General features: G+C 37.3%; 1 protein-coding gene across 5 annotated transcripts in view; it reads left to right on the top strand.

The window, feature by feature from the left end:
* Positions 1-23,896, top strand: part of LRRC7 (leucine rich repeat containing 7) — a 594,014-nt gene that overhangs the window by 242,849 nt on the left and 327,269 nt on the right. For all 5 annotated transcript variants that reach the window (XR_012475461.1, XM_074221205.1, XM_074221202.1 and 2 more), the window contains exon 4: positions 9,205-9,322. Coding sequence is in view for 4 of the 5 variants with exons in the window: in XM_074221205.1 (XP_074077306.1) it covers positions 9,205-9,322 (118 nt within the window). In the remaining variant the exon portion in view is untranslated. The remainder of the gene's footprint in view (positions 1-9,204; positions 9,323-23,896) is intronic.

The raw sequence follows: 23,896 nt of genomic DNA, 5'->3' as shown, positions 1-23,896 counted from the left end.
AAAATATTTTGGATCTTAGACAAGCCACTTCATCTGTCTCCATCTCACCTACTAAATGAGATGACCAGCCCAAATCATCTGGCCCCTTCAACCTAAATCTATGATCCTTTGGTACCATCTCTTCTGTGTGAATTTTCACATTCTACTTAGATTAAACACATTTGAGGATGTGCCTTTAATCCCTCATTAGACTGCAGTGATCAAATCAAAAATCATAATAAAAGTAATGATAATAGCTAGTGTATGATGTGAATATTATACGGTAGGCACTATTGCTAACCCCATTTTACAGATGAGGAAAATGAAAGTGAGTGAACCGCCCATATCATTTAGTATATGTCTGAGGGAAGATTCAAATTCAGTTCTTCCTGACTCCAGGTCCATCATTCTATTCATTGTACTAGCCTGCTGCCATGATTTAGAGCCTGAAGGGACCTGAAAGGATATCCAGTCTAAGCCCTGCATTTTACAGATGTGGAAAATGAGGCCCAGATATTAAATGGTTGCCCAAGTTCAATGAGGCAATAAGTGGGCAAGCCAGCCAAGTTATTAAACCATGCCCCGGGGCTCAGGTCACCATTCACAGCATGAATTCTTTCCACTGACTCATGTTCTCTCAGGAAAGGCGCTGCAAGTTTCATCATGGTATCCCAGTACACAGGCTTCTATGGAGAAGGCAATTTTTAGAATCCACATAAATAATGGACAGCAACCATAGTGATGAATGAATAATAAAGCTCACTCAATACTTATTTTGCCTTTTCTTTCATTCATGAAGCTCTGGCTTCAATTCGCCAAGCCTGAAATAAGCTCTCTCCTCTAGAATCCCCAATTGTAACTCCCTTCAAGCATGGACCTTTTCCATAAGAACTTTGGTGATCACCCCTGCCAGTGCCTCCCCCTGCATACAAACACACTCAAAAACTCACACACACTCATATACACAAATACACACATTCACACATTCACACACCACAAAACCTTATTTTGAACACACATGTGGACAGATAAACTCAGTCCAAAGCTCCTTGAAAGGAGAGACTTTTTCTTGTCTTTATATTCTAGAACCTAGCTCAGTATCTGCCATATTGTAGGCATTTAATAAATGCTTATTAATTGATTGATTCATGAAAGCTATGCAACTCAGTATAAAATAATGATCTTTCTCCTGCATGAAATTTTTACAACTAAGGAAACTGAGATCTAGTTAGTCAGCAACCACCAAGCATTTATTAAGTATTTTTTTATGTGCCAGACACTCAACTGAAATGAAGTGACTTACCCAAGGTCACACAATGAAGTATTGCCCTTAGCATCCTATTTTCTGAATATACCTAAAAGAGAGAGAGATTTAAATCTTTTAGATTTTACATTTTTATGCAAAGATGTTTGGCTATCAAGCAAGCAAGCAATATTTATTAAGTGCCTACTAGGTGCAGGCACATTTTTCTTGTCTCTGTCCAGGACCAAGCCCATTCTGGCTCACAGAATCCCATATATCTTAGATTCAAGTCTTTATTTTCAAATCCATGGTCCCAATATATTAATTTAAGTCACATCTGAACAAATTGGCCCTTTCACCCAGAGAAGAAAACATTTTTCTATTAAAACATTTTAGAATTCAAAACATTTTTTATGAGCTACCCAGTTTTTGAAATGTGAAAAACTATTAACTGATGAAAGTCACAATAACTATAACCATTAATGGCTCTTCTCTAATTGACTATTAATTATATTTGCTTTTTCTACCATCCTGGAAGAATTACAGCCAGCTCAGAAATGGTTCTCACTTTTTTATTCAAAGCATGAATCGTGACAGACTCATTAAAAAATTTTTCTAAATTGCTCACCAGCCTATGGACCTCCATAACTCAAACTCAGAAGTTTCCTGCTTTATTTATGGAATTTCTATTCACCTGAAATGTTTGTTCATCTCAAATTTCTAATCCAATGAGAACCAGCACATCCACCATTTTTATTTTAAGGTTTAGCACTATGATGTTATTGGTGGATCAATTACCCTCTAATCAATTCTGTACAGTCTTAAAGAGTTGTAGTGATGGCACTAGAGACTATGATTTGGCCAAGGTCACCCAACCAAACTGTATCCAGGAGGGTACTCAACCAAGGTCTTTCCAGTGGTTGGCTTTTTGCCATTGAATCCTGCTGCCTCAATATACAGAATTTTTTTAAAAATAAATTATAACATTTTTAGGATATTGAATCATTTAGGTTGGCTTGATTAGACATTGTGAACAATCACTCAGCAAAAGTCGTTTGCATTCTCATTTTGTGTGTGGAATTCATGGACATAATGGGTGTTTCATAGTTTAGGATATAAAAGGAAAGACAAAAATGAAAATGCTTTAAGGATAGACCCCCCCCCAAAGCAGGAGAGAAGTTCGATGCAGATTCTCCTAGCTCATGCCCAGGGAGAAACCTTGCCTCAAAGCCTGGGAGCAAAGAGAAGCCAGGATGACTTCCAGTCCTGGTCTCTTCTATTGTTGCATTTTTCCTACAATCTCACATTCAGCCATGCCCCACAGAGACACTCACTCAGAAGCATGAAGACATCAATAGATACTTGGCTTGAAGCAGGATGGATGGAGCAAATTGGATGGAGTTTGAATTCTGCATCAGATGCATAGTATCACTGCCAACATCACCAGCCATTTATAGAGTAAGAGCTTTATGGCTTGCAAAAGCCTTCACATAGGTTACCTCATTGGACCCTGTATTGCTGAGAGGTGCTAATCTCTGCTAGTGATCATTCATACAGTGTTTTAAGGGATGCCAAAGAATTTTTCAGATGTCGTATGTCATTTACATTGCACTACCTCCCATGACCATGTAAGAGGTAAGCAGGAGAATCATTATTATTATTAATTATTATTATTATTCCCATTTTACTAAGATCTTTGAGGTTAAGCGACTTCCACATGAATCACCTAGTTAATATTGAGCAGAGACAAGGTACAATGTTAAACCTCAGGCATTGACTCCACCATTCCTTCCTCCATGTTCTACTGAATTGTTCCCGGCCTTAATTATTTAAAAAGTTCTACTGGGGTTGTGTTTGGTTTTGTTATTTCTTGGACAGCTGCATTTGAAGTCAGGGGACCTAGATTGAAATCTCAACTCTGCCATCTACCACATGAGTGAACTTGGGCAGGTTACTTCCTCTTCCTCAACCTCAGTTTCTTCATCTGTTGAGCAGGTCGATGGGATAGTGGAGAGAATGCTAGCCTTGGAGCCAGGAGGATGGGAGTTCGAATACAGTCTCAGACACTTGACTCTTCCTAGCTGTGTGACCTTGAGTAAGTCACCTCACCCTGACTGACCCACATCCAGGGTCATCTTCAGTTGTCCTGATTCATAGCTGTCCACTGCACCCAGATGACTCTGGAAGAGAAAATGAGGCTGGTGACTTAATGCAGCATCGCCCTCACTCAAATTCAATCAGATACTTGACATGGCATCACTTCCCTGGTGTCAAGGTGTTTTCCAAAAATAAGGGACAAAAACATTCTTCATCTGTCAAATAAGAAGGTTGGGCTAGCTGATCTATAATTTCCTTCCAGCTTTGTATCTGTGATTGGCTCCAATAAGCATAAATGGACAGGCCAGACGTCCTGCTTTATAGTCTTTGCTTCCTTCATGATGCCTTGGTTGATAAGGGCTTTGTTCTTGAGGTCTCCCTTAAGACTACTCACTCTCCAGCTTTGTCTGCTGACCCTTCCCCATGACCTTCTTAATGAGAACATTTGGATGTGATTCTGACTTCATCTCTGGCTTGTTCTTACAATGTCAATGGCTCTGACCATCAAGGAAACCAAAAGGGGTCTGTAAAAGAATAGGGTATATTTGGGGGTGGCTAGGTGGCGTAATGGATAAAGCACCGGCCTTGGAGTCAGGAGTACCTGGGTTCAAATCCAGTCTCAGACACTTAATAATGACCTAGCTGTGTGGCCTTGGGCAAGCCACTTAACCCCATTTGCCTTGCAAAAAACAAAACCTAAAAAGAAGAATAGGGTATATTTGTAGCCTACTGTTCAATACTTAAAATTTAGATAAAACATATTAGCCTAACTTGTAGTTTTACATAATTTTATATCCATACTAATCACATTTTGATGAGAAATAAATTAGGTCAAATATTTTATAACATGCATGGAAAGACCGTCCATCTATGAACTTTGGACATTCTCCGGGGCTTGCACACCCTCCCTCCTCTGCACTGATTCCTGACCTTCCTAGCTTCCTAGATGTTCTAGTTAACAGCCCATTTTCTATAAAAAAATCTCCCCCAACCCACTTAATCACAAGGGCTTTCCTCTATTGATGATTTCCCATTTATCCTACATAGCTTACCTTCTATGGAATGGTTTGCATGTTGTCTCCCCCATTAGATTGTAAGCTCTTTGAAGGCAGGGACCATCCTTTGTCTTTTTTTCCTGTATCTTCTAGATTTATCAAGTAACTTACCCATAGTAGGCACTTAATAAGAGTTTATTGATTGATGATCCATGGTTACAGCCCAATGAAAGGATTATGTGTTTGCTGCAATGCTTTCATTCCTTTTCTTCTCTCTCTTTGCCCATCTTTCATTATGTCCATATAATTATACTTAGTGTAGTGGAGGCTGAGGCTTGACCTTGGGAATCTTTATTTAATCTCTAATTCAATCACTTTTTCATCTGTAAATTCAAATCTCAGCTCAGACACTTCCTAACTGTGTGACCAGGAATAAACCTGAACCTCATAATCTGCAAATAGTGATCCCTAGATTTCTTCCCTATTGTCTTATGTAATACCAAACTACCATTATGAAATGAAAAATTTGAACAAAATAAAGTCTCCCCAGCTCTCCAAGAGCTGCCAGGAACATAGGTGGGAGTTTTACAATTTTATTTGTCCCTTGCAACAACCTGATGAGATAATGCCTCGAGGTGTGATTGTTGCACTGTCTTTGGTGGAGATAAGCACTAGGGAAGACACTCCTTTTTAATAATACCATCAACAGGAATAATAGCCAGCATGTATACAATGCTTTAAGGTTTATAAACCACTTTAGGCATATTTTATGTGATTCTGCTCACACCTTGGGAAGTAGGTCCCATTATTGTCCTGATGTTACAGATGAGAAATCTGAGGTTTCCAGAGATGAAGTGACTTGGCCAGGTTCAATCAGTGCTATGGAGAGTGTTCAAGGCATTATTGAAACTCAAGTTTTTCTGATTCTAGGTCCAATGTTCTATGCACCTTACATCTAGCTGCCTCAAACAAGTCAAATCAGCAACTTAGAGTCTTCCAGAATTATCTGGAAGGATGGACAGATTAAATAATAGTTTAGGGATCGTGTAACCAGTGCCTAGTAGATGGAGGACTTGACTATAACTTTTGCTAATTCTAAGATCAGCTCTTTATCTACTGTGCTAAATCATCTTCATAAATATTGTCACAATTCATTTTTTCCTTAGTCTATCATCTATTTTCATCACAGATAAATATCTTCATAATAAAACAATATTGGGGCGGCTAGGTGGCACAGTGGATAGAGCACCGGCCCTGGAGTCAGGAGGACCTGAGTTCAAATCCAGCCTCAGACACTTCATAACTATCCAGCTGTGTGATCGTGGGCAAAACAATAATAATAATAATAAAACAGTATTGATTATACTTGCTATTTGAAAATAAAATAATTCCCATGATGGATTGTTATAGATGTAAATTAAATATTGAAAAGTTTTAGATAAGATAATAGAACAATAAAATTTATTTCCCACTTGAAAAGTATTATCCTTTTTCATTCTTTCTCCTAGTAGGATACCATAGCTCAAGGAAAACAAAACACTACAAGCTGTAAGGAAGTTCTCTGATGCCTAAGGATGCCACAACTGAGCCTCTGGCTAATCACCCACCTAAGATATCATCTACATCATTTTTGTACCTGCTCAAATGTTATATTCCTGCAAAGTCAATAACACACTCAATGGCACCTAAGATTCTTTTGTGATGGTTCAAGTTGCATGTGTTGAAGGAAAGGATGAAGCCACTTGCAGACATTTTTTGATTTTGTTCTGATAAAGTGATTCTCTCCCTGGGAATCATTCCCTCCATTGAAGCAAATCAGAAACCTGACTATAATGTGTAGTCTTAGAGTTTCCTGAAACACAGAGAGGCTAATGACTTGCCCAGGGTCACATAGCCAACATGGATCTAGATAAGACTTGAACCAAGTCTTCCGTCTCCAAGTCAAATCCTGCTCTTCTGCTATGCCAATACTTTGAAGATCTTTCATTTCATTAGCATTTACCTTCCCTTCACCAATATAGATCTCCACCCATTTATGATTTAGTAGAAGGAACTCTGTTTGATGTCAGGAGGCTGAGTCCCAGAGATTCAATAGCTGGGTCACCTTAGGCAGATCATTGTTTAGGTCCTCAGTTCCTCATCCATTAAAAGGAGCAACTGGATTTAATGATTTCTGAAGTCCCTTCCACTTCAGAATCTATTATCTTATGATTCTGCAGGATCTTTAGGAGTTTCCAGGACCAGAAAAAAAAAATGTGTCATACCTGGTCAGACTGGAGATGTCTCTCAACTCTTATCTAAGATTCTTTGAGGATTATAGACAAACAAACCATCATAACTTTTTATACTTCCTTCTAACTATATTTTCCCTTCTAGCTTTATTATCTTGCATTGATTTTCTCTCCTTTCAATTTGACCTCTCTTCTTCAAAAAAATCAATTCACAAGAAAAAAAGAAAAATTCCATAACATATTCCCCACAAGGGCCCTACCCAAAATTCCCATCTCTTTTTCATTTCCAGTCCATTCATCCCCTTCTTGCCCGAGGATAATCCGCACACGTTATCTTTGCTCCACTACAGTCATGCTTTGTCCCACCTGTACTAGTTTGCAAGTCTTTCAAAGTTATTTTTCTTATCAGTCTTATTTCTTGTCTTCCTGGTTTCCCACTTTACTCTGCAGTTGGATTTGTGTTCTTCCCAGTTTCCTCTGAGAACGTCATGGCCCAATCCATTCCATTCCATTGGTAAACCAAAATTTGTTTAGCCATTTTCCATAAGAGCAGTCTTCTTCAGTTTTCATACGTACACACACACACACACACACACACACACACACACACAAACACACTTTGGGTCATATGGATTCTTTTCTTCTTTCTTTTAATCACAGAGGGATCATTCTTAACATCTTCCCCCATAGGCTAGATGTGGGGAGGCAATCTACTCATAGTAGAACCCAGGTTCTGCCTCTGCCCTGATGTTCTCCCATCACTAGTTCTTTAGGAGCTTTGGGTACAGAGATAAGTGCTCAGTGACTGCGTCCCAAAAAGATTTCCCAATAGAAGTAAATTTAAAGTAAGGTGATTGGAAAAGATCATGAAGTCAAAAACAATGCTGAAAGAGACACTAGTTCAGCTCTCTCATTTTACAAATGGGAAACTGAGGCACAGACACTTGACACGACTTGCCTAAAACTGAAGATGTAGCATGTAGCAGAGATGAAAAGGAATTTGACCCAGAGCTTCTCAGTCCAAATGCATTTTTCATTACATCATATCATCCCTGCCACTGCAAAGAATGTTACCCATTTTCTCAACAAAGAAGTGCACTTCTGAATATTCAGAATAGATGTGTTTTTGTACATGGCCAAGGAAGGAACTTGTTTTGCCTGGCTGCATATTTTTTCTTTCTTTTTTCTTTCTTTTCAGACAGGCAGAGAAGGGAAACAGAAAGAAAATACTCGTGAATTGAAAAAACTGTAATTTTAAATAAAGAATAGAAATGGAAAAAGTAGGAGCTAGAAAAACATCAAATGATTACAGAAACACCAATCAACTTTTCCTGTCTTTTCAGTAACCACTGTAAAACATGACCTGCTGATATAATTCTTGTGGAAAATGTAAGATTCAGTGATTGGGGATTGATGTATTTAATGAGTCTGTATCCCCAGGGTCGGGGATTAAAGAGACCCTAAGATGCTTGAACATTCATTTGCTAGTTCTAGTCTTGATGTGAGTGCTTGAGATGTAGTAAGCAAGTCTTGGAGACTAACAAGGGACCTGGATCAGAACTAGCTCTCTGAATCCATTGGTATAAGGCACTTCCAGATTGGGAGACTCTTGTACTAAGGAAGAAAACCATCCACCATCTTCGCATCTCATGATTTTAGAGAGATTTCAAAGAGATTTGATGGAGGATTAAAAGTCTCGCCCAGAGACACAAAACCTGTTTATGTTTCAGGTGAATGTTGAGCTCAGGCCTTCCTTCCTCCTTGACTGGTTCTATCTCCTGTATCATTTAGGATCTTTCTGATGGCAAGAAGCAATCAAAATTTCCTGTGGCATTTGTGTCTTTCAGTTTACTTAAACTAACATCAATTATGCACCAATTAGATGCATGGGTGCTCACTTTACTGGCTTCTCTGAATTCAGCCCTGTATCTCCCACTTGTCCTGAATGTATTCCCTCCTTATCTCTGCCTCTGGAAATGACCAACTTGCTTTAAAGATCAACTCTTGTGCCACTTCCAACAAGTGTCAACACTTTCCCTGATCTCTCCGAGCAATTTGTGCTCTCGGACCCTTAAATTATCTTGTTCTTACTTGTTTGTCTGAAAGTTCTGTCCCCTCGCCCTCCCTCCCTTAAGGAGCATGAGGATAACACTTTTGTTTATTCTATCTAACCCAACACCTAGCATCTTGCCTTGCCAGAGGAGGGGCTTCCATGATGTATATTAAACTGTGGAACCGTTAGGGAAGAGTGAGAGCAAAAACACTGTGTAATACAATGGATGTTGGATTACACAATCTTAATTATCCTCTTACTTGAGAAGCTATGATCCTATAAACCCGAACTTCATTGATTTTGAGTATGGGTGAGTGTGTGAATGGAAGACACTTGGCAGAAATGAGAATTTTGAAGGAGTGAGTTGTTCAGAACAGGAAATGATTCATTTGGTTCTAAAATACCTAAGTGATAATGTGCTGAAAGGAGCTTGTAATATGGAACAAGAGATCAGATCAGATTTATTTATCCTTTTATGCTAATCTACACACACACACACACATACACACGATAAAGATTATGAATTAAATTTTATCATTGAATTTTCTTGCAAAGTGAACATAATCCAATTGCAATCTAATTAGAGGTTTTTCTTCTTTTTTTCAGCAATTGTTCAACTGTCAAGCTCTCCGAAAACTGAGCATCCCAGATAATGACCTTTCGAATCTGCCAACCACTATCGCTAGTTTAGTTAATCTCAAAGAACTGGACATCAGTAAAAATGGTAAGGGCCTTGTTTCCAAATAAATTAATAGGGTTTTTAATTAAATGTTTTCATTTTTTCCCAAAGAACTGCCTTATAAGGATCCTCTCAAGTTGGTCAAGTGTTCCATGAATGTATGCTGATTGATAACTGCCTCTGTATAGCCCCCTCCCAGGGCTCCTGGTTTTTCCCCTGAGCTGACACACAGATCAAATCTAATCTTTCTTATACTTGTCAGTCTCCCAAATACTGGATAGTGACTATCGTGCCTTGCTGAGCCTCAATGGTCCCAGCTCCCTCAAACACTAGAATAGAAAGAACACATAGAGGGATAGATTTGAAGTTGGGAAGACCTGGATTTGACTCTTAGTCAGTTATATGATTTGGGCAAATCATTTCAACACCCTGTGCCTTGGTTTTCTCATTTGTAAAATGGGAGAGAGGATAGGCCCCAATGATGGGTTTTTTCTAGTTCTAAATCTTTGATTTGCTAACCTGGACTTGAAACTCTTTCCTGTTTGGGTTGCTCTGTTTCAGACACACACCAGGTTATCTGCATCAAGCCTATATGTCAGACTTAGAATGGAACCACAGACCAGTTGTGATCTGACCAGGGGAGAGCCCAGAAATATACTTATGCCTAATGGATTTATGAGGTTTTTTTATTTAGACCAGGGGGAGCAGCTAGGTGGTGTGGTGGATAGAGCACCTGCCCTGGAATCAGGAGGACCAGAGTTAAATCCATCCCCAGACACTTAATAATTACCTAGCTGTGTGGCCTTGGGCAAGCCACTTAACCCCATTCCTAGCAAAATAAAAAATTAAATTTAGTCCAAGGTCTTATATAGCTAATAAAACTCAGAGGATAAATTTTAATGCAAATCTTTCCTGATTTTAAGCCTAGCATTATTTCAACACTACATCACACTGCCTTAAGGTATCAATAGCATTAGATCCCTAACTATGGCAGGAAAGCCAGGGTTTTGTCTGAGAGCATGGAACTCTTTGTTCAAACTCTTTTTAGCTGTGTAGAAAGAGCTGAACTTAGCATTCAAACCCCAAAACAGTTAGATAGAATAGCCATCTTTTCAAAGGCATTACCTCCTGACCTCCTGACAAACAGAGCGACATCATGATATCCTAAGGTTTCCTTCCTTTCAACTGAATTTTTCTTTAAAAGTTGGTTTGAATTCCTATTTGGCAAAGCTATCTCCATGCATGAAATGTGCTACTCATGGCCCTGGTAAAATTGGAAGTAGATAGGAGACCCTAAGTGAGCCAAACCATATGAGTAAAGATATAGAAGAAATATTTCCCGAAACAAAGACATCCCACATGGTGGCCAGGTGATCCATAATACCTGAAGAACCACATCTAGAATCAGGAAGACCTTAGTTCAAACTTGGTCTTGGATACTTATGGTTGTATGACCCTAGACAGGTCATTTGACCCACAGTCTGCCTCAGTTTCTTCATCTGTATCAGCCTCAAAGTGTGTTAGGCAAATGTGAGTCTGTCATATTAACCATCATTCATACTTAGTTCATTTTGACACATATGAACTATGACATGTACTCTGTCAAAGCACTGGAACTAAAAAGAGGTAAAAAAACTGCTATGGCTGTAAGACTGACAGGCAAGAAAACATGTTCACCAGATTTATTGAATGAAGTCTTGAATAAAATAATAGAAGAAATTTGAGAAAGGAAATGTCTTTCTCCTCCTGTTGGATCAGAAAAGGCTTCTTGAAGGAGGTAGAAGTTGGATTGTGGTTTAAATCACAGATGGTGATGAGGAGGAGGAGGAGGAGGAAGAGGAGGAAGAGGAGGAGGAGAATAAGCAATTGCCTTCATATAACACTTGGAGGTTTACAGGACCATTTATATATATATATATGTAGAGAGAGAGAGAGAGAGAGAGAGACTCACCCAGATTCACAGAGCATTAAGATCAAGGCAGGACTAGAACCGAGTTTTTCTGGAGTCCATCCTACCCCCTTCAACTGTTGCTGCCTTGCCTGAAGAGGGGTGACAGCATTGTAACCTCAGAATCAGTTTGAAGCCTAACAGGGAAGCAAAAAGGAAACTTAGGGGCCAATTTCGGGGTTAAGGTACCTGTATTTTATCCTATAAATCATAGGAAGTCCAAGAAGGTTTTCTGAGAAGGGCGTGACATCATTGCACTTGTCCATTAGGGACATGGCAATTAGAATAATTAGCATTTATGTAGTTCTAAAAGATGTACAAAACACTTGCAAAGCTTTTCTCATTTGATCCTCACAACAATCCTGGGAGATAGGTATAAATATTGTCTCAATTTACAGATAAGGAAACTGAGGCAGATAAAGGTTAAGTGATTTGCCCAAAGAAACTACTACTTATGGGATTATTACAAAAATTTTGAAAAGAATGATAAGGTGCTGGCTAAGATATGTATATAATACACATATCATATACATATACATATATATATATATATATGTAGAGTGGGCAGGGTAGGCAGTGCCATTACCAGAAAAAACTCATAATTTCTATTCCTCATAGTATATGGAATGGGTGTAGGAGAGGAATAAATGCAGCTCCTCCCTGGGTTCCTCATAGTTGTAAAGCATCCTAACCCCAAGGTTGATGGAAAATGTAAGTAGATGAATTTTCTTGCACATGAAATCCCATGAGCATCATGCAACATCCTTGAGATTGTTAATTAGAATTCACCTCAGCTTATACTTGCATTCTGCAGAGTTCATGAGGAAAAAGAGATCCAAGGTACTAGCAGAAGCCTTGAAATAATCCCAGCCCATAAGGAGCTCTGGTTGTTGCCCTTCCTATCCACTTCAAGATTGAAAGACCAAGAGGACTAAAGTGACATCATTATGTCCAGGTCAACATACAGTGTGTGGCTGACAAGACCCATTTAATTTTCCTAAAATGTGGTCAAAGAAGGTACTGGAGGGGCGGCTAGGTGGCGCAGTGGATAGAGCACTGGCCCTGGAGTTCAAATCTGGCCTCAGACACTTAATAATGACCTAGCTGTGTGGCCTTGGGCAAGCCACTTAACCCCATTTGCCTTGCAAAAACCTAAAAAAAATTTTTTTTTAAAAGAAGGTACTGGGCTCTCTGAGTAGAGCAGAATTGTAGAAGGTCAAAAAGAATGAGAAGTACAAATTTAGAGACATCTCCATCCCAAACATACTTTGCTTTTGTTGCTTCAGGAGCTACTAGGAATTGGGCCCAAAAACCAACATCTTAATAATTACGACTGTCTTTGATCTAGAACCAGAAGGGTCTTATTGATCAACTATTCCAGCTTCTCCATTTCCCAGAGGAGATAATTGAGAACCAGAAAAGTTGGGACTTGATCAGTCACAGAAATGGCACAAGGCAGAGTGACAGCAAAAGTGCCCCTTATTTCCCTTCTTTGCTGCCTGCTTCTCATTAAAAAAAAATAGGACTTTAATCTTAACAGATTTCAGTCTAACAGAAATTGTTTATGCACCAGCAAGTTGGAGAAAAAGAAATGACAGTGCTTTCTTCATTCTGAAAAAAAAAATGACCTCCCTTCTGGAGCTTTTGGAAATAGGGCAAAGGAACAACCAAAAAAAAGGAACAACAAAGAATAGATTCACATTGACTGGGGCTGCACAATAGGAAAATTAGATGGGAACAAATGGATTGGCAAAGAGAGCTGATGAAGAGCATGGAGGAAAAACTGTGACATCTTATCCAGTCAGAGTCTTTCATATAAATTGAAATAATGGCTAAGCAAATTTAACTGATAATATTAGCATCATAGAGTTAGAGTTGGAAGAGTCTTTAAAGGTCATTTAGTCCAACGCCCTCATTTTACAGATAAGAAAGCTGAGAACCAAAAAGGTAAAAACGACTTGACCAAAGTAATACAAGGAGTCAATGGAAGAGAGGAAGAAACAGAGCTCTCAGACTACAAAGTTAATGTTCTTTTCACAAATGATTATGTTTAAAATGAAAACAAAAATCTCTCCATTTTACAGTCAGAATCACATTGCAGTATGCCCAATCTTCTTCCCTTGAATCCACTTCCCAGAGTTGTCAGAATCCTGGATTTAGACTCAAAAGACCTGAGTTCAAATCCTAGATCTACCATTGCTAATATGTAATCCTGGGTGAAGCACTTTATCAGCTCTAGCCCTCACCCTTTTTTAATCTATAAAATGAGAGTGTTGGACCCCATGACCCCTAAGAATCTTTCCACCTCTAAAGTTTTGACTCTGTGAAGCCCTGCAGGAAGATGCATCTATTTCTCAACAACTGTTGTAGCCTCCATATAAATCTGATAGGCCCATTTGTAAAGTTAACAGAGGGTTTCTTGGAAGTGCATTGATTTAAATACAAGAAAATAAAGCAATGAATGGTGAATTTTAATTAGACGATGGCTCAATTTCAAGTCTGGCTGTGGACATGTCATAGAGAGCATGACTTCATAGTTTATTGATGTTAATGAAAATGAATTAATTTGAAAGCCTTTTTTAATTTTGCAACAATTAAGCGATTTTTCTCTATTCTTTGCAAACATTTCTCTGTAAGATGGGTTCTCATAACATCAAAGGAAGTTAAATCATCATTTTAGTTGAAAGAAAAGCAATCAGAATTTCAATCTTTTATTAACTTATCAATTACCCCCCCTTTCCCAAAATGAGAGTTTGGTGCTGAAAAAATAGATAATTTTCCCAATCTTGGGGTAAAAGGAGAAGACTCTTATTCATTCTCATTAGATTAGAAGAGGAGGAAATGAGGAGTCATTCAAGCTATTAAAAATAATATGAAAGTGAGTATTTTAAAAGGAAGGAAAAAAAGAAAAGGTTATAAATCTCTGTATTCATTATGATTTGTTAAAAGACAGTCAATTTAGGAAAGTTGTTGTAGGGTCTTGGATAAAAGACTGCAAGTCAATTACTTTCTTTTATTAGTATAGGAGGGTAAAAATAAACCATTCTAAGGTTCTGGGTCCAAATTCTGATGCTGTCACTTACCAACTAACAGTTTGATGTTGGCAAGTCACTTAACCTCTCTGTGCCTCAGGTTCCTCAACTGTAAAATGAGTGTTTGGCATTATATCAGTCTTCTGGTCCTTTTAAGATCTACAATCAGATCCTATGACTCCACGAATAAGAAATGTTTGCGCATGGTCCTAGGCAGACCACTGAAGTCCCTTCCTAAAAAGAAAGTCTTTGCTGACTAGAAACCCAGTGAAGGTAGGGATTTCTGGATCATACAGCCAACTTGGTAATTTTATAAGGGTGGGTACTACCCCCACAACAATGAGCTCTTAAAGCCAGTGGAATACTGCAGTCCTTCCATCCTTCTTGTTATATAAATCATTTCAATTGGGTCTGACTCTGAGAGACCCCATTCGAGGTTTTATGAGCAAAGAGCCTGGTTTGCCATTCCTGCTCCAGTTCATTTGATTAATGGGAAAATTGAGGCAAACAGGATAAAGTGATTTTTTCCAGTCACACAACTAGTATGTGTCTACACTGGATTTGAACTCAGATCTTCCTGACTCTAGGTTTTATGTTCTATCCACTGAGATGCCTAGCTGCTCATCCCTTACTTGATGGTTTGTTTAAAAAAGTAACATCTTATTTTTTCTCTAAACCTATGACTGTATGGAGAACTATGGCGAATATTCAGTCAGAAAATTCTCAACCAATTCAACTCGGTTTTCATCTTCATGAGCTGGTCCCCTATCTTTTACAAAGCTCTCTGGGTCCAAATGGATAAAATGCTTTGAGTAAATCAAGTAGAAGGGAGATTGGCACTTTCAATTAATTTCCTTGTAGACATTCTTCAACAGGTCAGATTCTATGACCTGAGAACTCTTCCAATTGGAAATCTGAGGCCTCTGGAAAAGATCCTATTGTCTGGTGGGCAGAGAGCTCTTCTCCTGAGTGTAGTGCAATGAAAGGCATCAATGAATTTGTAGTTAGGAGGCTGGAGGTTATATCCCAGTTCAGTTACTTATTGCCACAGGTCCTTAGCTCCCTCTGGGCCTCACCTTCCTCATTTGTAAAAAGCACTGGATTGGAACAGAAGGCCTCTGGGGTCTTTTCTAGCTGAAGATCTAAATGCTGGTGCACCTGGGCTTCAAATTGGACATGGGCAGGAGGTTCTCCAGGCCTTTGGATTGGAAAAGAGTAGAATGACTTCTTCCAAGTTAACCACACTCTCCTTGTCACCCCTAGAACATTTATCAGAGTGACTCTATTGCAAACACTCTGCTAGGTACTGGACATACTATACAAAATAGAAAGACAACATCCTTAATCCAACTTGTATTTTCTTGGGGAGTAAGAAGAATGAGAAGTGGAAAAGATGCTGCTTGGAGGAGATTGGATAGTTTCAAGGGAAAACATAATGTGTATAATTATAGCATAGAAGTTTCCCCACTCTGTCTGTCTGTCTGTCTATCCATCCCTCTATCTATCTATCTATCTATCTATATTTAGTTTTTTTGCAAGGCAATGGGGTTAAGTGGCTTGCCCAAGGCCATACAGCTAGGTAATTATTAAGTGTCTGAGGCTGGATTTGAACTCAGGTCCTCCTGACTCCAGGGCCAGTGCTCTATCCACTGTGCCATCTAGCTGCCTCCTCCACACTATATTTTGACTAAGAGACCTGACATAATCAGAATAACCTTGGGTTCACATTAGGGCAGATGACATTAATAAAGAAGGAATGGTCACTCTACCCCCCAGCTGTTAGACATCTATTAGAAAAGAAGACAGGAAACTGTCTGTAGGTTCATCTAAGGGTCTATCTGGAGATAATCAACAGAGGAAAGCGCCTTCTGTTACAAATCTCAGTCCCATCCATCTTAAAAGTCTTGGTCTTGTTGGAGGTGATAGGTAGAAAGGCTAGGGAGACAGCTTCAGATCCAGTGGATTTACATTCTGCCCCCTCCCCATACTGGCCTGACTAGGTGCCCCCAGACAGATGGTCTGAATTCTCATTGAGCTGGGGTCTCAGCTTCAGAGTCCATTGGTAGTCAGTACAGACAGAGAATATTTCCTCCAGGAATACTGTATATCAATGTCATCCCAAGATCCATCCCTCTCCCTGGCTGCATTTTATTAGAAAAATGGTACTTGTTGCAGTTTCTAGACATTCTGATTAGTGCAAGAAGGAAATGCAAGGGTTCATTTAGCCATGACTTAACAGTAATTTAGCAACTAGACTTTTAAGTAACTGGACATTATGGAGCAGTTAATGGATAATCATTATTGAGAAGAAGATGTAATAATAGCTGGCATTAATAGAGTGATTTCTAATTTAGGACATTTTCTATATTCCTTTGCATTTGAATACCATAAAAACCCTCTAACATGGTAGTGTGGTATTACTATCATCCCCATTTTACAGATGAGGAAACTGAGGATAGAAAAGTTAAATGATTTAATGCAAATCTGAGGTAAAATTTAAACCCACATCTCTCCTGACTCAAGGAATAATGTTTACGGTTTTGGTGTTATTTTTTACACTGCTTTTGTTGCTTCTCTTTAAATTATGAGATTATATTGGAGAGACTAATAAAAAGATGGAGAGAAAATGATTTGAGAGTTTTAAATACATATTTTGCATCATATACTTTTGATTTTTAGAAATGAAGGGAAGGAGGAAAGAAGGAAGAAAAAGAAAAAAGAAAGGTAGATACATGGATAGATAGGTAGAGACACTGGATCTGTGTGCATATTTTCATATATACATGCATAGCCTATTTGTGTATATACAAACACACACATTGTACTGGATGATCTTAAAGGCTCCTTCCAGTTGTAATCCTGTGAGCCTATTATTTTAAATATGATTTGGGGTGGGGGAAGTCTTATTGCATTCCATTTCTAGCCTGACACCTATTCTATTTTTATCTTTAACTAAGGTTGAAAACTACTGTTATTAATAGGTTCACCAAGCTCTAATCTACTCTTGGAGATTTGTCTTAATAAGGGTCAAAGTAGCACAAATAAATATAGTTCACAGGGAGTAATAAGGCTTCACTTGCACTATTAGTTCCAATGCTCTACCCACAAACAAGGACTGAGTCTGATGGATCAGAATTTTCTCTCCTTTTCTTTACTTTTCACACCCTCTGGTGGAAGAGTTAATGAGGAGTGAAATGGTTACATAGAAGCCAGGAGAAGGGAGAACAAGTAAGAAAATGGATAATCCACACTCTTCCTAATTGGTCCCTGAATAATTGAGAGTTTACTGTCTTTTAAAATTTTCCCTCAGATTTAGAAAAGAAAAAAAAAGAAAATTCCTTTTCGAATTAGAATGAGGCTGAATGGTCAATTTATCTTCTGCCTGTGAACACTTGAATATATTCAAATGGATTATTTTAATCAATTCCTTTCTATCCAAAATCTTGATTATTGGACACATTTAGTTCAGTGAGTAAAATTATGGCATTTCTTATTTGATAAGAACACACAGAACAGAATTTCTATAGCTAATATTTCCATGAAAATATTTTAATTATATTAGAGATATGATTACTGAAACCAGTGTTAGGGACATTTCTTGATTCTATTCTGATATTTTTGTAGCATTTGCTCATTGTTAATACTTCAAGCATCAAGATTTAAATCAAACAAAATGATACTGCTTATGAAATAGGTGCCTCCCTAAAACTTTTGTTGCATATTATGGGTCAGCTTACACCAATACATCTCCTAGAGAGAATAATTCCAATTTATAGAAATAAAGAATTTTTTATCAGAATTCCATGAGATGTCAATGATCAATGGGTCCAAGGGTCAGAAAACTATGACAGATCACCAAATACTACAATTCAACTAATATGCCTCCCCCCTTGAAAACCCAAGTCTTCTCTTCCTCAGTCTAAACATCCCTATTTCCAACTACCTCATGAACTCAAGGTCCTTCATCCATCCTGATTGCCCTCCATTGTAGCTCTCCAGCGTTCCATTGTCCATATCAATTCCTTTCTCTCTTAAGTTATCTCAGACATGCTGAAAAAAAAGACTACTCTTGAGTTATGCAAAACCGAGGCCTAAAAATTTAGCTTGGGGGAAGAAGCTAGGTGGAATAGTGGATAGACCACTGGCCCTGAAGTCAGGTCAAATCTGGTCTCAGACACTTTAAGAAGAAGAAGAAGAAGAAGAAGAAGAAGAAGAATGATAATAATAAGAATAATAAGATTGTGACCTTGAGCAAGTCACTTAATCCCATTGCCTTGCCAAAAAATAACCAAACCTAGCTTGACTTCCTTGAAAAATTGGTCCACATTCTCCCATTCTGTAGATCATAGAACCTTAGGAATTATTTCAAAGGGTCTCTGAATCCACATGCACACTATACTTGCCATTTCAATCTGTTTAGTATCACCAAGGACAGTTGTGGAAACCCCTGAAATGTTTTATGTTATAAAGGTTTCCTCATGTTAAAAATGCTAGAAACCACTCAAGTCTAATCATTTCCAATTTCCACAGTTCATGAAGGCTAAAATTGGTCACAGTGAATAGGTTGCTATTAAAGTGAAGAAATCATAATTTTTGTATTAAATTGATACATTAAATGTATTTATATTATAAAATATCAAGAGAAAGGTTTTAGACCTAGACTTGTACTGGTGGTTTTGGAAACCCCCTCTAGAAATTCAGGGTGACCCTTCTGGGTCTTCGAGTCTACCTAGAATACCAAGGGGTGAAGTCATTTATCATGATGGCAAAGTCAGGAGTGGGACCAGAACCCAAGTCCTTTGGTCTTCTTGGCTGCTTCTTTCATGACTAGGCAATGCTGACTTTGTATACCTAACTAGACATATATAATGAACTTCATTCTCATAAATGGCAAGCTTGCTATGCAAGACAAAGAAATGCTCAAATACTCAAATGCATATATAAACTATGTCAGATCATAACACCTCATCTCACACTATTCTTCATTGTGCAGTTATATTATGAACTTAAATCCATATTACCCAACTTACCATTGAATCTAATAAAGCAAATGAAGCCTTAATATCCATTTATATAATAAATATAGGAGAGTAATTAGAGAGCAGGACCTGGGCTCCAGTCTAGCCTTTTACTTTTTTTGGTTGAGAGATCCTAGGTAAAAAGGGTAGCCTTCCCTTCTATCTCTTCATCTCAAAAAGATCTTTCTGGTCTGATGAAATAGTGTTTATCTCACTTCTCCCCACTGAGTCTTTCTCTACACTATGGCTGACTGGGTTGAAGCCTACTCATGGAAACCAAGTCTCTTTCTGGTGCTCTTACAGTGAATCCCATCTTCGGTTCTTCAGAAATAAGAGTTAAACATAACCCACAACTATACATCATTACTAGAGGAATATTAGTGTTTGATATTAGTTTTTAGGAAAATGACCATTTATGGTTTCTCATAGAACAATAGTGTTCCATAGTATTCATGTACCATAACTTATTTAGCCATGCCCCAATTGACAGGTGTCCCCTCATTTTCCAATTTTTTGTCACTACAAAATGGGCTGCTATGAATATTTTGAAACATGTGGGACTTTTCCCATTTTTATGATTTTTTTCTGTATTTGGTATTGCTGTGTCAAAGGGTATGATCAATTTTATTGCACTTTGGGGAAAGGTCCATATTGCTCTCCAGAATGATTGGATCCATTCACAACTCCATCAGCAATGCATCAATGTCCTAATTCCTCCCACAACCTCTCCAATATGGATCATCTTCCCTTTTTCTCATCTTAAACAATCTGATAGGTGTGAGGTGATAACCTCAGAGTTGTTTTAATTTGCAATTCTCTAATCAATAATGATCGGAAGCATTTTTTCATATGATTATAAATATAGCTTTAATTTCTTCATTTGAAAACATTATTCATATCCTTTGATCATTTATCAATTGAAGAATGACTTGTAACTGAATAATTTGATGCAGTTCTCTATATTTTAGAAATGAGACCTTTCTCAGAACTGCTTGTAAAGATTGTTTCCCAGCTTTCTGCTTTCCTTCTAATTTTGGCAGCATTGATTTTATTAGTGCAAAATTTTTTAACTTAATATAGTCAAAATCATTCATTTTGCAGTTTTTTAATGTACTTTGTTTCTTATTTGGTCACAAATTTTTACCCTTTCCTTAGATTTAATAGATAATTTCTTGGTCTATTAGTTTATCTGTGGTGTCTCCCTTTATGTCTAAATCCTGTACCCATTTTGACCTTATTTAGTATAGGGTATGAGATGTGGGTCTATACCTAGCTTTTGCCATACTATTTTCCAGTTTTCACAACAATTTTTGTCAAATAGAGAGTTCTTATCCCAGAAGCTAATGTCTTTGCATCTGACAAAGATTATTGTAGTCATTTACTACTATTTCTTTTAATCCAAATCCAGTGATTCATGACTCTATTTCTTAACCAGCACCAGGCAGTTTTGATGACTACTGCTTTATAGTGTAGTTTTAGATCTGGTAGAGTTAGGCCACCTTCCTTTACATTTTTTCATCAGTTCCCTTGCTGTTCTTGCCCTTATGTTGCTCCAGATGAATTTTGTTGCTATTTTTTTTTCCTAGCTTGGTAAAATAGTTACTTGGTAGCTTGATATGGCACTGAGTAGGCAATTGAATTTGGGTAGAATTGTCATTTTTATTATATTAGCTTGACCTAATCATGAGCAATTGACATTTTTCCAATTATTTAGATCTGACTTTATTTGGGTGAGAAGTGCTTTATAATTATGTTCGTACAGTTTCTGGATTTGTCTTGGGAGGTAGATTCCCAAGTATTTAATGTTGTCTACAGCTATTTTAAATGGAATTTCTCTTTCTATCTCTTGCTCTTGGGCTTTGTTGTTATATATAGAAATTCTGATGATTTGTGTGGGTTTATTTTATATCCTACTACTTTGCTGAATTTGTTAATTGTTTCAAGGAGTTTTTTTTTTATTTTATAACCTGCAACTTTGCTAAAATCGCTAATTGTTTCCAGTAGTTTTTTGGATGATTTCTTGGGATTCTCTAGGTAGACCATCATGTCATCTGCAAAGAGTGGGAGTTTTGTCTTTTCCTTCCCAATTCCTTTAATTTCTTTTTCTTCTCTGATTGCTGATGCTAACATTTCTAATACAATATTGAATAGTAGTGGTGATAATGGGCATCCTTGATTGACCTCTGATCTTATTGGGAATGCCTCTAGCCTCTCCCCATTGAATATAATGCTTGTTGATGGTTTCAGATAGATATTGCTCATTATTTTAAGGAACAGTCCATTTATTCCTACACTCTCTAGTGTTTTTAATAGGAATGGATGCTGTATTTTGTCAAAAGCTTTTTCAGCATCTATTGCTATGATCATATGATTTCTGATAGGTTTGTTGTTGATATAATTGAGTATACTAACAGTTTTCCTAATGTTGAACCAACCCTGCATTCCTGGAATAAATCCTACTTGATCATAATGTATTATCCTAGTGATGACTTGTTGTAATCATTTTGCTAAGATTTTATTTGGGATTTTCGCATCTATATTCATCAGGGAAATAGGTCTATAATTTTCTTTCTCTGTTTTAACTCTTCCTGGTTTAGGTAACAGTACCATATTGGTTTCATAGAAAGAGTTAGGCAGAGTTCCATCTTTCCCTGTTTTTCCAAAGAGTTTATATAGGATTAGAACCAATTGTTCCTTAAATGTTTGGTAGAATTCACTTGTGAATCCATCAGGCCCTGGAGATTTTTTTTAGGGAGTTCAATAATAGCTTGTTGAATTTCTTTTTCTAAGATAGAGTTGTTTAGGTATTTAATCTCATCTTCATTTAACCTGGGCAACTTATATTTTTGTAAATATTCATCCATTTCCCTTTAGATTATCAAATTTATTGGCATAGAGTTGGGCAAAATAATTTCAAATTATTACTTTAATTTCCTCCTCATTGGTCGTGAGTTCACCTTTTTCATTTATGATACTAGCAATTTGGTTTTCTTATTTCTTTTTTTTAATCAAATTGACCAGAGGTTTATCAATTTTATTGGTATCTTCATAATACCAACTTTTGGTTTTATTTATTAATTCAATAATTTTTTTGCTTTTGATTTTAATTTCTCCTTTAAGTTTTAGAATTTCTAATTTGGTATTTAATTGGGGATTTTTGATTTGTTCTTTCTCTAATTTTTTTAGTTGCATGTTTAGTTCATTGATTTCCTCTTTCTCCAATTTATTCATGTAAGCACTTAGAGCTATAATATATCCCCTGAGAGTTGCTTTGAATGAATCCCATAGGTTTTGGCATGTTGTTTCATTATTATCATTATCTAGGATAAAATGGTTAATATTTTCTATACTTTGTGTTTTGGTCCACTCACTTTTTAAAATGAGGTTATTCAGTTTCCAATTTGTTCTGGGTCTATATCTCTCAAGGGGGTTTTTAGATGTTTTTCTTAGGTTCTCTAGGTAGACCATCATGTCCTCTGCAAAGATTGAAAGTTTTGCTTCCTCGTTGCCAATTCTGATTCCTTCAATTTCCTTTTCTTCTCTTATTGCTAGTTAACATTTCTATCACTATATTGAATAGTAAGGGTGATAATGGGCATCCTTCTTTCACCCCTGATCTTATTGGAAATACTCCCTGTTTGTCCTCATTACATAAGATATTTGTTGATGGTTTTACATAGATACTACTTATTATTTTAATGAAAACTCCATTTACTCCTAAACTTTCTAGTGTTTTTAATAGGAATGGATGTTGTATTTTATCAAAGACTGTTTCAGCATTTATTGAGATAATCATGGAATTTCTGTTGGTTTTGCTATTGATATGCTCAATTATATTGAGTGTTTTCCTAATTCCCAGTTACCCTTGCCTACCTGGCATAAATCCTACTTGATCGTGGTGTTATATCCTAGTAATAAGTTGCTGTAATCTCATTGCTAAAACTTTATTTAAGATTTTTGCATCAATATTCATTAGGGAGATTGGCCTATAATTTCCTTTCTCTGTTTTGGTTCTTCCTGGTTTAGGTATCAGCACCATATTGGTGTCATGAAAGGAATTCAGCAGAACTCCTTCTTTTCCTCTTTTTAGGGTTGTTGGGGGTTTTTTGCAAAGCAATGGGATTAAATGACTTGCCCAAGGTCACACAACTAGGTCATTATTAAGTCTATAATATCCTGTTTGAACTCAGGTCCTCCTGAGACTAGGGCCCAGTGTTCTATCCACTGCACCACCTAGCTGCCTCGCCTATTTTTTTTAATACTATATGTGGAACAGGAATTAATTGTTCCTTAAAAGTTTGGTAGAATTCACTTGTAAATCCCTCTGGACCTGGAGACTTTTTTATAGATGATTTCTTCAATTTATTTTTCTGAGATAGGGTTAAGTATTTTATTTCCTCTTCTGTTAATCTGGGCAGTTTGTATTTTTGTGAATATGCATCCATTTCACTCAAGTTGTCCAATTTATTGCCATAGAGTTCAGCAAAGTAGCTCTGAATTATCTCTGTAATTTCCTCCTCACTGGCGGTTAGGGCAGCCTTTTCATTTTTGATGTGGTTAAGCTGGTTATCTTCTTTCTTTTTTTAATCAGATTAACCAATGGTTTATCTACTTTCTTGGT

The sequence above is a fragment of the Macrotis lagotis genome, chromosome 2, assembly GCF_037893015.1.
Source record: "Macrotis lagotis isolate mMagLag1 chromosome 2, bilby.v1.9.chrom.fasta, whole genome shotgun sequence".
In the NCBI taxonomy this organism is placed as follows: Eukaryota; Metazoa; Chordata; class Mammalia; order Peramelemorphia; family Peramelidae; genus Macrotis; species Macrotis lagotis.
The sequence above is the reverse complement of the archived record's forward strand: the minus strand, read 5'-3'. Positions and strand labels throughout refer to the sequence as shown.